General features: G+C 41.5%; 2 protein-coding genes across 3 annotated transcripts in view; both read left to right on the top strand.

Annotated features, from left to right (window-relative positions):
- Nucleotides 1–2,104: 2,104 nt before the first annotated feature.
- On the top strand, nt 2,105–4,835 carry LOC135509448 (P3 protein-like). Its single transcript, XM_064930112.1, has one exon. The coding sequence runs from the start codon at nt 2,625–2,627 to the stop codon at nt 4,023–4,025; it is 1,401 nt and encodes a 466-aa protein (XP_064786184.1). The 5' UTR covers nt 2,105–2,624; the 3' UTR covers nt 4,026–4,835.
- A 3,206-nt stretch (nt 4,836–8,041) lies between these two features.
- Nucleotides 8,042–17,279, top strand: part of LOC135509444 (Fanconi anemia group A protein-like) — a 28,662-nt gene continuing 19,424 nt past the window's right edge. Inside the window, exons 1-15 of one of the 2 annotated variants that reach the window (XM_064930109.1) lie at nt 8,042–8,265; nt 8,892–9,004; nt 9,134–9,230; nt 9,356–9,498; nt 11,048–11,143; nt 12,191–12,258; nt 12,414–12,514; nt 12,657–12,770; nt 12,892–12,955; nt 13,049–13,161; nt 13,286–13,362; nt 16,363–16,504; nt 16,689–16,822; nt 16,934–17,044; nt 17,153–17,248. In XM_064930109.1, coding sequence (XP_064786181.1) covers nt 8,205–8,265; nt 8,892–9,004; nt 9,134–9,230; nt 9,356–9,498; nt 11,048–11,143; nt 12,191–12,258; nt 12,414–12,514; nt 12,657–12,770; nt 12,892–12,955; nt 13,049–13,161; nt 13,286–13,362; nt 16,363–16,504; nt 16,689–16,822; nt 16,934–17,044; nt 17,153–17,248 — 1,530 coding nt within the window. In that variant the 5' untranslated portion in view covers nt 8,042–8,204. Of the gene's footprint in view, nt 8,266–8,891; nt 9,005–9,133; nt 9,231–9,355; nt 9,499–11,047; nt 11,144–12,184; nt 12,259–12,413; nt 12,515–12,656; nt 12,771–12,891; nt 12,956–13,048; nt 13,162–13,285; nt 13,363–16,362; nt 16,505–16,688; nt 16,823–16,933; nt 17,045–17,152; nt 17,249–17,279 lie in introns of both variants that reach the window. The other variant, XM_064930108.1, reaches the window with a different exon arrangement.

Genomic DNA, 17,279 nt, shown 5'->3' with positions numbered 1-17,279 from the left:
AAACCTCTAATTTGTCACCATGGCCATACTGGAACAACTGTCTACAGTAGGTGTGTGTGGAATTCTACCCAAGTGCTTTTTCCGTGTGTCTTTTGTGAGTTATATTATAACAGAGCTGGGAAACAGAACACTGGGCTGCCTTGTGGCTCTTAACATCAGTCACTCTGCTTAATGTCAGGAGAGCTTTCCAGATCAGCAGGTTGTCGACTAAAATGCTTTCACAGAAGACCTCCCTTTTCATGGAACCTCTGTTTGAGTCAAAGTACTGTAGGCCACACTGCACAATAGATGACTGCACTCATCATTAAATTGAAAGTGGCTGCACTCACTATCTATGATAGTTTGAATAGCTGTCTCACTAAAAATACTGACTGGACTCACTTAACCTTTTACAAAGTAGGAGACACATGCCATAAACCCATTAATCTTATGTGCACTGGCTGTTCTGAGAGAACAGGGGTTCCCTTACATAATACAAATGTTGGTATCAAATTTCACAATTGTATTTGTTGTGTACGAATGTCCCATCAGCAATACTTGGCAGCGACCTGGAACTGGACACCATGCAGTGTGTGTTACTGGTCACTGCTTTGCTCAGTGAGGAAATATGCAGCGGGCAAAAGATCAAGATAATTTGATAGTGAAACGTTGTTGCTCCTGCAGTGGCCCGACAAGCTTCTAAAGATAAAACAATGAAGGTTACAAAACCTCAAGATGCCTATTAAGTTCAATGTAGATTTTCAATGGAACACAGATGATGTGTTATTCTAGAGCTCACCAGACATCAAACATCTGGAACTGGAACAGACTAGCTTGAACACTTTCCATCCTTCTGCTCAACAAACATTCCAGGTGCTTTCTTACATACAGTGTAGTAGGGAAAGGAAATTGTCTCATCAAGCCCCCCCCCCCCCTGCCCTGCTTAAATGCATTATTTATTGCATAAGGTAATTTGCATAAGGGAACACAGTAATACTTTGCTGTGTGTGTTTTATTTTTCTATGAAAATGCTGGCTTTTTGACTAGCCTACTTAAAATATATATACAGTATATACAAAACTTATAGTCCGATAATAATTATTATAAATCAACATAAATGACAGGTTAATGTATTTACATATTTTTATTACATTAAATAAAAAAATGCTGACTTTTTGTCACTGGTCTGATCTATGAATGTAAATAAGAATTTGTTCTTAACTGACTTACCTAGTTAATAAAATATATTAAACCCATGATGTGACCAGTAACACCAGTGACATATCTGCAAGCTAGCTGGCATAGCTAACACAGTGGCCAGAGTAGCTCAAACCACACTTCTTATTTTGTAAGTAAATCACTTATTATTTGAATCAAATTTCCTTTCTCCTTTCTTTAAACTGTAGAACACAGTATGTGGTGTTTTGGACTATGTTTATCTTATTCCCCCATTTGGCTTTCGTCAACATACTGTAACATGGCCACAGCATTTTGCAGTGGGTCCTCCCCTTTATAAAGAAGGCAATAGTAAACATGCCATCCTCCACGAATGATGCAGTGCCTTGTCAGATATTGCTTGGGTTAGTTAGATTCACATCCCTGAGCATGTGTGCCAAATTTCAACACTCTGAGTCAAAGAGATCAAGATATATAAACATGTGCTCGTTAGAGCGCCACCATGTGGTCCATATGAATGTTCTTGCGGATGTTGAGTCTTGACAGTGTTTGCAACATGTGTACCAAATTTTGTTACAGTTAGAATATCCTTGACTGATATATATGCATATATATGTCAGACCACTCCCACGTGAATGTTTACTGGTCAATAGTGGCCATGTTGTTTTAGGTAATAGTCTGGAAAATATTGTGTTGAGAGACTGTTGTCTATAGATGCCACATACCAAGTTTCGTGCAGATCGGCCAGTCTATGTTCCGAATTGACTTAAGGTCAACCGAGGTGAGGGGCGTGAATTTTCAATCTATTGTTACTGATTGGCCATCATCTGGCCAATCAGTGTAATTGTGTAAATTCCGATCTCTGTGGCAAGACCCCGGTCATATAGGACCGTCATCAACAGTGTTTCCTCTATGATGCTGAGAATTCAGCCCATATAGGGAAGAAAGAACACCCCCGCTTTCAAGGGTTCAAATGTGACGTTGGTGCTTATTTGGTAAGGGAACTAGAGAGTTAACGCTGGGGGCTGCTCTGATTGGATTACGGGAGGGTTTAGCGAGTGAGTGAGAGGAGAAGCAGAGGAAACGATCGTGGTGACAGTTGCTATCAAGTAAAGACAGTAAAAACCGTAACGTGCAGCGAGAGTTTACCGAGGTAGACATTTTTTTGTTAGTACGTTAAAAGGAATCTTGAATTGATATACATTTTTGCTCGGAATTTAAGTACGGTTAATTTGGATGGGGCGGGTGATGTTTAAATTCCGGTAGAAAAAGAGCAAGAACACGGGTGATGCTAAATGGGTGCCAGAAGAAATTTAGACCTGGCTGCCTACCTAGCTATTATGTCAGGGGATCTGATAAGTTTTATCGCATTTTGTAAAAGGGAAGCCGTTTAAGACGGACTGGGGAGGTCGCAGGCTGGGCAAAGGCGTGTATTTGCGGCGCCCCTCTGCCCCCTGTCCGTCAAAACAATGAGGACGCTATTTCTATTCTATTTTATCTTCTTGATAAAGAGAGGAGCAGACTGTTCGACGGCGATCCGGTCCCTGACAGACATCAACACGAACGTGACGGCCGACAGCAGCAGAAGGTATATACAAATCGGGGACGGGACCTCCCAGGAATTTGAGTTTCCCGAAAACACTAAGGGCGTGATTGTAATCTTCAGTCAATACCGGAGCACCGCAAGTAGGAAGGACCGCGAGAGCTGGAAGCAGACGGTCAATGTACGCTCCCTGGACCCTGAGGTTCTTTCCATTCTGAATGTAAGCGACAGTGGGCATACGGGGCCCTTGAAGAGTTACATAATCAGCATACGGTCTGGATGGCCAGGTCGGGCACAGCTGCTCATTCAGCTACTGGACTTGTACCAGGATTCTGGTTCGGCTGTAATTGAGGAAAGGACAGACTACTCCATCAGGGTGGCGCCTGGCAGTGATGACCCAGCCGCCCAGCTTATACAGTCGGGCGGGCTGTCCCACTTCTCTGAGAACCCTGTCCTATTTGCCTTGCTGCCACTCATCTTCATCAACAAGTGTGCTTTTGGGTGCAAGGTAGAGGTAGAGGTGCTGAGGGGTCTCCTGCGGAGGCCTGTGCCCCTCATCTTAGGGGTCGCAGGTCAGTTCCTGGTCATGCCACTGTATGCATATGGCCTGTCCAGGCTGGGATCCCTGCCCAAGGCCCTCTCCCTGGGCCTGGTCATCACATGTTCTGCCCCAGGTGGAGGCGGAGGCTACCTCTACAGCCTGCTACTAGGTGGGGATGTCACTCTGGCCATCTCCATGACACTAGTGTCCACAGTGGTAGCTGCAGCAGCCATGCCCCTGTCCTCTGCCCTGTACGGCAGGTTACTGGGGGTCCACGCAGCCCTCCATGTGCCCTTTGTCAAGATCCTGGGCACCCTTCTTTTCATTGCCATCCCCATCTCCCTGGGCATGCTGGTGAAGCTACGTCTGCCCAAGCTGACCCGTGTGCTGCTGGCACTGATCCGTCCCTTCAGCTTCGTGCTCATCGTGGGCGGCATCTTCATGGCCTATCAGATGGGGGCGTCTATCCTGGCCAACGTGAGACCTCAGATAGTGGTTGCGGGGGTGACTGTGCCCATGTTTGGCCTGCTGCTGGGGTTTGGGATGGGGAAGCTGGCAGGGCTGGCAGTACCACAGAGGAAGACGGTCAGTATTGAGGTGGGGGTGCAGAACAGTCTCCTGGCGCTGGCGGTTATGCAGCTGTCGTTCCGGCGGGCGGAGGCTGACTTTGCGTCCCAGGCACCCTTCATAGTGGCGCTCAGCAGCACCTCTGAGATGCTACTCATTGTCCTCTGCCATTTCGCCCATCGAAAGTTCTGTGCCCCGAGTGCTCCAACTGACACCTGATTGTTAGCAGAGTTTCTGTTCTGAACCAAACCTGTAGAGGTCCCACAGATTTGGCTACAAATCACATCGAACAAGATGAAAACAATCAATGACATTGACACTGTACATAGGATAGGGAATGGACATTTATGTTTTCTTGAAACCAAAGGCCTTTCTTTTATGCCATTTTTTATTAGATTGTACTGATAAGTACCTAATGTAAATAGGCAGAAGAGAAATACCTATAACAGGAAAGATATTTTTCTATCAGATTTCTTTTTTGTAATTGAAAGTATTGATTTGTGTCATGTTTACAAGAGGTCAACGTGTCTTAGGAATGGGAACGGTTTTTAAAACGGATGGAAAATGTGTGGTGTTTTGAAGTACTGCTACTGATTGTTTTTTTTTCTGGAATCATAGGTGGTTATCTAAGAATCCATGTACTTGAATTATAAAGAGAAGACAAAAAATAAAAGCATTCATAAAAGGAGCCTTGAGTTTGTCCAAGTCTCTGAAGACATCCGTGTTGCCTCCCACAATTTTAAAATGCTCCGGCTTGTCACTGTTGCATAGGATCTGGTATTCGAGACTAAGTTTGTCCAAGGAGGATCTTTATTTTAAAAAGGAATCTTCATACTGAGCTGTACTAAAGTAAAGATTGTGCTGCAGCACAGCTGAGCAATATAGCCAGTACTTTTGTGTCTGAGAATATTTGCTTGTCATATTTGTGGACTGATTAACATTGGTTTCTTTGTGTGTGCCAATGTGAGTACATTTGCATGTCTCTTTGCAACGTGTGTTTGTGTGAATAAAAAAAAAATGGCATTACGGATCTAGCTTTACATGTTATGTGGTTACCTTTTTCAAGAGGGCCAAGATCCAATGTTTATCAACCTTTTTACTGCTGAATTGGAGGTTCTAGTTTACAGGCAAGAAATACTTATTTTTGTGTGTGTAGTTCATAGGTCATTGTGTGAGAGAGCATGTTATGACTGAAAGGAACATGATTTTGGGTAGGTATAGGTCTTGAAATATTCACATACAGTTAGAATCGCTGTCTATGTATCCATGTTCTGGCTAAAGCAAAGCTGATGCCTGAGGGGAGGGAGAGTGTTTTAGAAAAGACATTTATGTAGGAGAGTGTTTTTTCCTGTTCATTAAGTATTTTAATTACTATGTTTGTGGCTGCATTTGTAATGGGAAAACAGAATTGGAGCTTGGTTTTGGCCCAAGATATACGAGTGGGCCCTGTAGCGTAGTGCTCAGCTCTATGAACTGAACCCAGTTGTTTGATGTAAGAAGAGGCTTTGTCAATATTGACCTACTTCAACTGCTGAGCGAGGTGGATTTTATTATGCTTTCCTGTAAATGAAAAGTGATAGTTACAACAGGAAATTGAGATGACTCAACTACCCCCAAAATGAACCTTTTTCCTGTCAATTATTGACACCTTTCCATAGCAAGGAGTGAAGTTTAATTTTGAGTATTATTTTTGTATATATATATATATATATATATATATAGTCAGTTGCAGACAGTGAAAACCTGGAATATTTTTTGTGGCAAGTTCATTTTGTGTTTTTCCATTACAAAATGCACACATACTGAAACCCTTGTGATCCACTGTAAACACGGGCTATTTTGTTTTGTGATTGCAACTAACCCCTAAAACTAATGGAGTAACACACATTAAGCTGAGGGTAAAAATACCACAGGGCTCTGTACTAATAGCATGTTCTGGACCCTCCTGTGCAATGTCACAAGCCTTGCATATCAATTACGCTCAGATGCGCAACATATCACCCATTCAATTCATATATCTGCTGTTAGACCTATTTTTAGCTAAAGGTATTTTAAGGATTTTAAGCTTTGTTTGAAAATGATGCAAATCCACACACTGAGCTACAATCATAAAATTACCAATGGGAGAGTCATCAATTTTTTCAATGCATGTCTCTTTCCCTCTCTCTTTCACTGCCACGCACCCCGTCTGTAATATTAATGAAAAACTCTAAAGCTGCACAGCCTCACTCTCTCAATTGGTAATTTGACCTTTAATAACCACAGATTTCAGACAGACCGAGACATAGGGCCTACACTATTTCACAGATACACACAATATACCCTCATTTACCTGGTATATTTATCTTCTTGGCATTACGGAGCCATGAGGTTACCATATGAGCTGTGTGGTTTGTAAAATCCGACTCAAAACTGTTTGTACATCGTACGTTGACAAACTGCCTACAGTTATAGTGTCACTTCTATTGGGGAAACATTTGAAAGTATCTGACATGAGTGCAAGGACAGTGTCACGTCCGCTTGAGCGACAGTTCAGATCGTTTGCCCCAGGTAACTGTGTCTGCTGTACTTTACAGGTTGACAGGTGATTTCCTGACACTGTTCAAGGCAGCTGCAGTATTTAAACTTCCTATGCTGCGGTTTAGTGACACAGTAGGAAAAAACACTTAATGAGACAGATGGGATGACATTTTAATTAGTTATTTTCACCTCCCATGAGCAGGTTTCCTGCCGCAGTGCCAGGGTGTCCAGGATAACATAAGTGGAAATCCTACAAAATATTGTCATTCATGTGTGCTTATATCTCCAGTAGGCCTATTCACTGGAACCACAAACAAGGGAAGACTGTCTGAAGGGCATCAAATTCTCTGATCTTACATTAAACCATTTGTGAACCACGACTGGTCTTATCTGGTCCATCGATGGATAGCTCATAGTCAAAGCTGTACTGTCTTCATGTCGATGTTCTAGCAGCATTGGTGTTGTTAGGATATATACATTACTCAACAAAGATATGTACACAGAGAAACATTCTGTTCAATGGCAACTTGTTTACTATAAACCAGCACTTCCTAAACTCGGTCCTGGGGACCCCAAGGGATACATGTTTTGGTTTTTGCCCAAACAATGCACAGCTGATTCAAATAATAAACTCATCATCAAACTTTGATTATTTGAATCAGCTGGGTAGTGTTTGGGCAAAACCCAAAACGTGCACCCCTTGGGGTCCCAAGGACCGAGATTGGGAAACCCTGCAAGCAATGTGTCTGCTTAGAGTAATGCACTAAAGTACCTCTCATTATTGTTGTTGCAGACACTCACCATCCCAGAGACAGTGTAGTTCTAATTGGACTAGTTGGTGCCATTTACCTTCAATGGATCGATTGTGTGCATAAACACCTGGGCCCCAGATCTGCCCGTCGGCAAGAGAGAGACTGAGACAGTGAAATGTTAGCCTTGCCAACCCTGATATGCATTGATCTGTTTTTCCCCTGTTCTGTCTGAGGATATTGATCTTTAGATGGTCATTAGTAATGCCTCTGTTTTTTATGATTTTTTATTGAAACTTTATTTAACTAGGAAAGTCAGTTAAGAACAAATTCTTATTTACAATGATGGCCTACCAAAAGACAAAAGGCCTCCTGTGGTGACGGGGGCTGGGATTAAAAATCAATAAAATATAAATATAGGACAAAACACACATCATGACAAGAGAGACAACACAACACTACATAAAGACAGACATAAGACAACATAGCAAGTCAGCAACACATGACAACCCAGCATGGTAGCAACACAACATAACAACATGGTAGCAGCACAAAACATGGTACAAACATTATTGGGCACATTACTGTTCGTTGTGTTATTTCATTAAAAATAATTGTATTTTATTTTGATTTCTTAACATAGCTTATACCTAAATATCAGTTATTGCTTGAGGGATTACTGACAGGGTCAACTATTATTTACTAAATTGGATAGCTGAATCCAGATGGTCTATAATCAATCTTTCCACTATCTTAAATGTAGATGCCAACTATATTAGTAAATCATTTAAAAAATAAATAATTTAAGATGATAAAAAAGCTACGTTTTTAGCCTTGAACAAAGCTTTAAATTCAGGGGTTGTTTATGATTGGCCTGGTATGTCAACAGCATACCGTCCCTGGGTTGGCTGCGCAAAACCAGACTCAGACCAATGAGAGTAAAGAGCGGGACATGGAAGTAGCTCGACAACAACATCCGACCATGTCAAAAATCATTAGCCAACCAAATATATATTAACGTTACTAGCATATGAAAAATATTCTCAATAACTTGCTAGCTAGCTGACTCACTTTACTATGAGGTGAAAATGCTTGTTCTTGTTGCATACTAACGTTAATTGTCATAATCATGTCGCTAGGTGCGTCAAGTATGTGTCCCACTCAGAAAAGGACACTCTCGTGTCTGCTCGGTAAGTTGGCTAGCTAGCGGTAGCTTTGCACCACAACCCAAGGTTTTGAACTGGGTAGCTAGCTGGCTATCTCTACTACCCATTCGTAGATGCGAACTGTTTTAGCGCCTATTGACGATAGTAGCGGTGCTAATTAGCTATCTGCGTCTCCAAATATTTGTGTAAACGGAAGACGGACGCCACAAACGTGTTGTCATCATTGTCACTGAAAAATACTGCCGACTGCAATGTTAAAATCCGATATTATTTTGATGTGATATAAAAGTAGAGGGATTTATGTTTCTAGAATCGTACCGCAATTGAGAATCGATTGAGTATTGGCTGTTTCAGAGCTAATTCGCCTTTATTAAACAGAACATGTAAGGTCATTGGACTATAAGGAGTAACGTTAACGTCACCGCAATAATGGACTACATTATACCATATCTACTTGCCAGGTCTTCCTCTCTCCTCCCGTTCTATTCTAATCTCTTCCATTCTCTAGCTTATCTAACGTTATTCCGTAGCCTCAACTTGATCTTGACCCATGTCTTGCCTCAAAACCCTAACCAATCCTTCATTGTCAAAGACTTTACCTGACTTACAGATTTTATGATGATAAAAGAACAGTGTTGATCCTCCCACAGCAGGGCGTGTTGGGAAGAGGCCAAAGCAGGAGAATGCACAGGAGCTGCAGGAGGCAGCAGTCCAGCTGCTGAACAGACACCAGAACCTCTCAGATCTGTTTCTGGAGGTGGGGGTGAGTGAATGAGTCCAGTCTAGACTGGGATGGAGTCAGTGAACTGGTAGCAAGGGGCACTATAACATTTTGTGCCCTAAATTAGACCTGTCAGATTTAGACAAGTTACTTACTTTATCCTTCTTCTAGAGTCCAAATCCTTGCAATTTAATTTGCAAGGAGTACTCTGGACAGCAAAAAGGAGCCAGTGAAAGTCCCTCACCTACAATTGGGGGTTCACTTCTGGGTGAGTTTTCAGGATATCTTCTCCATCAAGGTAAATACTTTCAATGTGTCAGTGGTGTATGTACTAGAATGCTACACTGTGTGTGTGTGAGATAATTATGTAGAAATTGATATGCATGTTTTCAGTGAATGAGTTGAGGAGGAAGGCTGGGGAGCTGGGGGTCCCGGTGGCAGCCCTGTCAGTGAAGATGGTGGTAGAAAGACTGTTGGACCTGACCGGCCATATCAAAGGGGACCGAGAGCAAGTGTTGCTCAACTCCACTCAAAGGGTTTGTGCTGGGAATAATGTCTGGATAGGCATCTATGTCGATGTTTGTTGTCCCCCATAATTAAATTGGCCGTCATTGTAAATAAGAATTTGTTCTTAACTGACTTGCCTAGTTAAATAAAAATGACAAAAATGTAAAAAATAGAGGGGTCTGTGGATCTGTCGCCGTATGAAAGTCATGCGATATCTCAGACAGTACTGGCTCAATTTAGAAAAGGGCATAATAGTTTTGTAATATACATCATCTGGACAATTGCTTCTTTCCATTTCTATAAAAACACTAAGTTAATGGAAGTCTAAGGGATTACTGTGTGTGTTGCGTCTTGCCATAGAGATTTGGCATTTACAAAATTACTCTGATTGTCCCAAGGTGGAAGCGATAGTAGTTAACTGAAATTTGTTAGTCACAGGATACCTCAATTGGCCCAAGGGGGTGGGTGCTGCATCATTTGTGTGGGACGACATGTTTACTGTTGCCTTATTTCAAGTATGATTTTTCATCATCCAACATCTAGGCCTACAGGTAGGGGTGAAAGTAAGCCTGTCCAGTAGGGAGTCCCTGCAAAATAAATAGTGAAGGTTCAGTGTTCTGGTAAAACACAACCCTATCACAATAATTAAAACAAAGATGTCTGTGACCTAAGCGACATTGAGCGTGGTAAGATTGTCGGTGCCAGGCACGGCGGATCCAGTGTCTCAGAAACAACCACCCTGTCATGGGCTTTTCGCGCACGACGGTGTCTTGGGTTTACAGAGAATGGTGCGACAAACAAAATAAACATCTGGTCAACGGCAGACCTGTGGGTGAAAAACAGCTCGTCGATGGAGAATGGCACGAATCATGCACGCTGACAGACGGAACACAGACAAATAATGCCACAGTATAACAGTTGCCACTATTGCAGCAGATGACCACACTGGGTTCTGCTCCTATCAGCTAAAAACAAGAAGAAGCAGCTCCAGTGGGCACACGATCACCAATGCTGGATAATTGAGGAGTGGAAAAACATTGGCTGTTCCAACGAATCCCAGTTCCTGTTGCGTCATGCTGATGGCAGAGTCAAGATTTGGCCTAAGCAGCATGAATCCATGGCCCCATCCATCCTGGTGTCAATGGTACAGGCTTGTGGTGTACTGGTGTGGGGATTGTTTTCCTGGCTTACATTAGGTCCCTTGATACTAATTGAGCAATGGTTGAATGCCACAACATATCTGTGCATTGTTGCTGACCAAACCCAATAGAGCAAGGATGGGCAACTTTGGTGGGGGTCAGTGCACTGTTGTAGATGCTGGATTTATTTTAGAATGGACAATCGTGCTCAGGTAGCCTGCTGTTTTGAAGTGATTTGTTTGACAATCAGATGAAAACATGCCACATTAAAAGGTTTTACTGTTAAATTATATGTATTTACTACTAGGCCCGTAAAAATAATTTGGTGGTCCAGTACCAGGAAGAAATTACATCTAGTTTCACCCCTGCCTATAAGACTATTGTTTGAGATGTGTTACATAACCTATGCCTTTAGGAATGTTCACTGTCCTCTGTCCAGGTCCAGCTCTCCGTGCTTTTCCAATCAACCCGTGAGCTTCTCTCTCTTGAAGCCTTCTGCTCTAAACTCTTCTGGCAGGAGTACTGGAGGGATCAGGTGAGTGTGTGTGTGTGTGTGTGTGCACACACCAGACTCTTGTCTTTATACTGCCAATGCCATACCTTTGGGGTTTGGCAATTTGAGCCTATTGTCAATTTTTTTTATTTTTTATTTATTTATCTGTTTTTGTGTTCATGACAGTTGCTACAGTTTTTTTCCATTAACTTGTCCAGTGATTTTTGTTGTTAACAGTTAGAAAGTTTGCATAGAAAATAGATGCCAGATTTGCCTGTTACGGTGCGTTTCCATTGATGTGTCTTGTGTCGATTAAAAACATCTGGACGTAATGTCACAAAACAAAAGTTTCCGCAAAAACCTAGGACCCTGGAGTGTTGAATAAAAGTGTTTCCAACATCCATTTCGGCAAATTGCACATTAATAAATTGGTGACAGCCTGTATGCCCACCCACCTATCTGATTAATGTTCTGCAAAAGCTAGCATGGATAGAAGGCAAGAATTGATTTGCCTAATTCTCATGTGCCAATGTATCGCCATGTGCCGTGCCATGGGGAAACTTGCATCCAAAAAAGTAAAGCGAACCAATTCATTAATTCTTGTAAGTCTGGACAATCCTTGTCCTGCAGATATATATATTTTTTATAGTTGAGAACTTATGTAGTAGGCATGTATAACTAATGTGAAGTCGAGCTTTATAGTTACGTGATGACATCATGTCTCCTGCGTACCTTCAGAATTATAAATGTGATTTTGTTTCGTCAGAGAAAATATGTGTAGTGATGTCATGTGTTTTTACATTTTTTTTAATTGTAATTTATAATAGGTTAAAAAAAAAACACAATAAAATAAGGATAATAATTTACATGAAAAACACTTTACATTATTTGTCGCAAATAAAGTTCGACAAAAGAAAAATCCAGCCCTGGCAAACAGACATTTATCTTTAGAACATTTCTCCTATAGCTACCGTTTCCAATACACATATTGCAATGTTATTTTTTTTGTGACATTGACCCAGTTTTGCTAGACAAAAGCTATCAAAATCTGCCTAGTGACTTCCTTCCCTGTTCCTTGTGTAGAAACAGCCCATGCTGGAGGTGGTGTACCACTTACACACTCAAAATATCCTCTCTCTGGAGTACATGTTGGAAAGGTATCTGAAGTTCTAGCTGATACAGTGTATGAGATTCTGTGTGTTGTGGGATTCAAAAGCATTTCAAATTGAAATGAGCTATGTGGGATAGAAACACAATCGCTATTAATTGCTAGGCTATTAATCTTCATATTTCACATGGGCTCTTATTGCAGTGAGAATGGGGTGAGGTCATGGTTGATGTCTGAGTTGAAGGCTCTGTGTGGTAGGACAGCTACTGAGGAGGGAGATGGACTACCTCAGCAGGTTCTCTCAAGTAAGCCTTTACAGTAGTGTCTCATTCATCACGGTGAATCAGTACTATGTATACACATCTATTCTTATCTGGCAATCACCTCACCTCAGTCTGCCAGTGTTGTGTCCATATGTGCTCTTTCTATATGTGTATTGTGTTGCAGCTGTGGTATCTGTGTTGGTGCGAGCTGTTTTTGAGGAAACACAGGACTCCACAGCAGCACCATGCAGGAGGCTCTCCCAGGTGTGCCGTTCAGTGCTGGATGACATGCTCTCCTGTGAGTATACAATCCCTCTCATTGCAGCTCAAAGCTGCGTTCAATAGACAGAGGCTCTATCTTGTCCAACTGCTAAGATTCTTTTGTTAACCTTTTGTGATGTTTGTCCATTCTTTTTAAGGGGTACTGGATACTTTGAATTGCAAGCCAACCCTGCAGTCTGGTGAAACAACAGCTGAATTATGGTAAAGGAGAAAAGGCTGCCAACCAAACGGAATTTTAGAACAGGCATAATAATTCATATTCACTCTTTTTATTCACTCTTTCTGTTTGAAAAGGGTACAGATGTTTGATGCTTCCTTGTGTGGTGTGTCTGTATCACCTGATGCACTGCGCCATTTCTTCACCCACTCTCTCACACACACTCTCACCTACAGACCTAGACTCAAAGGTAAGATCACAGAACATATCATTGACATCTCTCTTTAATATAGCTTCTCTTGTAAAACAGCCACCTATGTTGTCAATTTCTATCTCATCCTGTCATCTGAGTGTTCTCAACCTGTATTGTCTAGTGTCTGATGCTATTGCCATGCAAAGAGAGTGGAGCTTTGCTAAATCCTGCAGACTGTTGACCTCCTTGTTTCGTAAGGTAAATGACTTGTGCTTTGCTCTACTCTGTTCTAAAGAAACATGTAAATAACTTTTGTACATGTATAAATAGATAAAACTGTCTGATTAATGTGAGCTGCTTTTCAAAATATGTATTTTCTTATGTAGTTATTTGTGTGGGTGTGACTGTACATGTACATCAGAATGGGAATGATAATATCCCTGTGGGTGTGATTTATGACATCATGGTATTTTCCAAGACATTGTGATCTTTTGTGAAAGTACGGTAGGAGGTGTTCATTGTATTATTAAGATTGACATTTGAAACATGTACATTTTTCTTTGTGTTAACTGTGTAGTGGAAGTTCCTGTGTTTACCAAATCATGAGAGCAAACCACACACAAGTCAGAGTTTTCATAAAGTCCATCTTTAATTATATGAGCTCCATCACAACCCTGTGACTCTCATATCAAATCAGTGTCTATAAATGAATTCTCTGAGAGTGCTTACAAAACAGTTCTTAGTATAATTTATAGCCAAGACACACCCATCTCAACTCACATGACGAATAACAGATCTTAGGAATATTACAAAGGAAGACTTTACTTGAGAGAGGAGTAGCCAGAAAGCATTAGCTATAAATTATTGTTCAGTTTGCTCTCCTAAAATGAGGTTCTACTTCTCGTTCTTGGTACAACATAGTACCAAGACATTAGGATATATATCAATTGTTATTTTAGACACTCCCATTCTGGACAAGCTCACAGAGACACAGTGACTGGCACACAGACATTGTGGAGCCAATAGATAATTGGTTCCCCCTCAATCATCCTTTAACATGGTTTAAAAGATTTGTTTACATATGAAGACAAGCTTGACCTCTCCCCCTCTCTGTGGCCCAAGTAACTGAACCCTGACAGAGAACAGAACTGCAACCGGCCAACAGTATTATCCCAAAACAGACATTCTAATGACATATCTCACATAAGCATGAAATAAAATAAATAAAACATTTTATTTTTAAAAGTTACCTAAATAATTCTGATTCTGCCACAACTGTCAGGAATTGTGAATTTGCCCAAGGTGTGGGAATGCTGGATACAAGGATGAGGCAAACAAATTCTATATTTAAAGGTTTATTAGACTGACATATGCATATGAGGCGACAGACACGTTCCTCTGAGAGGTTCATAGTAATCTGCCAACCTACTCAAGGGCAGGCATAAATACTCTTTCTTATCTGTTCGTTCTCTAAGTGTTCCAGACCCCTTGCCTGATGACTCAGAGCAGTGGAAGAATTCAGTCTATGTTTGCTACATACAGTGCCTTCAGAAAGTATTCACACCCCTTGGCCTTTTGCACATTGTGTTGAGTTACAGCCTGAATTTAAAATGGATTAAATAAATATTTTTTTGTCACTGGCCTTCACACAAAAAGCAATAATGTCAAAGTGGAATTGTGTTTTTAGACATTTTATAAATTCATAAAAAATGAAAAGCTGAAATGTCTTGAGTCAATAAATATTCAACCCCTTTATTAGGGCAAGCCTAAATAAGTTCAGGAGTAAAAATAAGTTGCAAGGCCTCACTCTGTGTGCAATAAGTGTTTAACAGGACTTTTGAATGACTACCTCTTCTCTGTACCCCACGCATACAATTCTCTGTAAGGTGAGTCAGTGAATTTTGAGCACCGATTCAACCACAAAGACCAGAAGTTTTCTCATGCCTCACAAAGAAGGGCACCTGTTGGTGGATGGGTAAAAAAAAGTTGAACAGATATTGAATATCCCTTTAAGCATGGTGAAGTTATTAATTATAGTTTGGATGGTGTATCAATACACCCAGTCACTACAAAGATACAGATGTCCTTCCTAACTCAGTTGCTGGAGAGAAAGGAAACCACTCATAGATTTCACCATGAGGCCAAGGTTGACATTAAAACAGTTAGAGTTTAATAACTGTGACAGGAGAACTGAGGATGGATCAACAATATAGCAATTACTCCACAATACTAACCTAATTGACAGTGGAAAGAAGGAAGCCTGTACAGAATCAAAATATTCGAAAACATGCATCCCGTTGTCATCAAGGCACTAAAGTAATACTGCAGAAAATGTGGCATAGCACATGAATACAAAGTGTTGTGTTTGGGTTAAATCCAATGCAACAGTGAGTATGACTCTCCAATTTTCAAGCATTGTGGTGGCTGCATCATGTTAAGGACTGGTGCATTTTTCATGGTAAAATGGATTGGAGTTAAGCACAGGCAAAATCCTAGAGGAAAACCTGGTCCAGTCTGCTTTCCAACAGACACTGGGAGATTAATTCACCTTTTAGCAGGACAATAACCTAAAACACAAGGCCAAATCTACACTGGAGTTGCTTACCAAGAGGACAGTGAATGTTACTGAGTGGCCTAGTTACAGTTCTGACTTAAATCTGCTTGAAAATCTAATGCAAGACCTGAAAATGGTTATCTAGCAATGATCAACAACCAATTTGACAGAGCTTGAAGAATTTTGCACAGTCCAGGTGTGGAATGCTCTTAGAGACTTACTCAGAAAGACTCAGCTGTAGTTGCTGCCAAATGTGATTATAACATGTTAGAACATTGATTCAGGGGGTTGAATATTTTATCTAATCAAGATATACGGAACAAAAATAAACTGCAGTCAGGTGAAGACCCTGGTGAGGATGACAAGCACGCAGATGAGCTTCCCTGAGACTGTTTCTGACAGTTCTATTTAAAAATATATATATTTTTACTAATGTTAGATTTTTCTTCCACTTTGACAGACTATTTTGTTTAGATTGTTGACAGAAATGTGACACCACCGATGTCGATTTGGCGATTCCTAACCTCTTGGAAGTCAATCGGGCTGAGTTCAGATTTAAGAGGGGACATGGCTCCAGTCCATTTAGTAATTGACATGTAAAACCGGTCTATAGAATAACAAGTGTAAACTTTTAATATTGGGGAGTTGTGACTTGACTGTCTCTGTGGTGTAATACAACATCCAGTCCTTTCTCTTTGTCTTAGTTGGCAGTGATATTCAAGGTAGAGGAGCTTCTCTCTCACCTGCAACAAGTACTGGAGACGCATGAGGTCAACTGGCAGCATGTGCTCTCCTGTCTCTCCACCCTGCTGGTGTACAATCCAAACACCCAGCCTAGCCTAAAAGGTACGCACCAATCAAAATAAAAGTTTATTCATCACGCGCACAGGATCCAGTGGGTGTAAATGGTACACTGAAATGCTTACTTGCAGCTCTTCCTTAACAGTGCAGAATAAATGTGAAGTAGCAACACACACACACTTAAATGTCATAGGAGTGTTGTTGGAAATAATTATTTTCTCTACCTCAGAGCTGCTGTCTAGGCTCCTAAGCTCAGCGTTTGAGGGGTATGACTTGGAGAACATGATCACTGCCTTCCTCCTGGCCCGTCAGGGTGCGCTTGAAGGGCCTGGTGTTTTCCCCTCCTACAGCGAGTGGTTTAAGGCAAGACCCCTCAGAGCTTAGTCAGTGGCTACTAGAATATAATTTATTGGTTCCCTATCTTCTTATGTTTGGCTCTTTTCAATAAAGTTGGCTTCTCTCCTGACTTCCTAGATGTCTTTTGGTGGTGCTAGCAGTTACCATGGCAACAGTAAGAAGTCTTTGGTGTTCCTGCTAAAGTTCTTGTCGGATCTGGTGCCCTTTGACCCCCCACAGTATCTGAAGGTCAGGTGACAGTCACTGTTTGGCTCTACTTTAACACTTTAATGCTGGCCTGGGCCCAAGTCTAAATGTTTCTGAATGCTAATGTCTCTGGATGGTCTGGTCTCTCAGGTCCACATCCTCCATCCACCCTACGTGGCAGTGAAACACCGGGCCCTACTGCAGGAGTATGTATCCCTCACCAAGACAAGACTGGCTGACCTGAAGGTAGGGCCTAGATTCACTGAACCAGTATTTG

Source organism: Oncorhynchus masou, chromosome 22, assembly GCF_036934945.1.
Source record: "Oncorhynchus masou masou isolate Uvic2021 chromosome 22, UVic_Omas_1.1, whole genome shotgun sequence".
Lineage (NCBI taxonomy): Eukaryota > Metazoa > Chordata > Actinopteri > Salmoniformes > Salmonidae > Oncorhynchus > Oncorhynchus masou.
The sequence above is the reverse complement of the archived record's forward strand: the minus strand, read 5'-3'. Positions and strand labels throughout refer to the sequence as shown.

Excerpts from the sequence above, each read along its gene's own strand:
- LOC135509448 (XM_064930112.1), top strand. The coding sequence starts at position 2,625 with ATGAGGACGCTATTTCTATTCTATTTTATCTTCTTGATAAAGAGAGGA.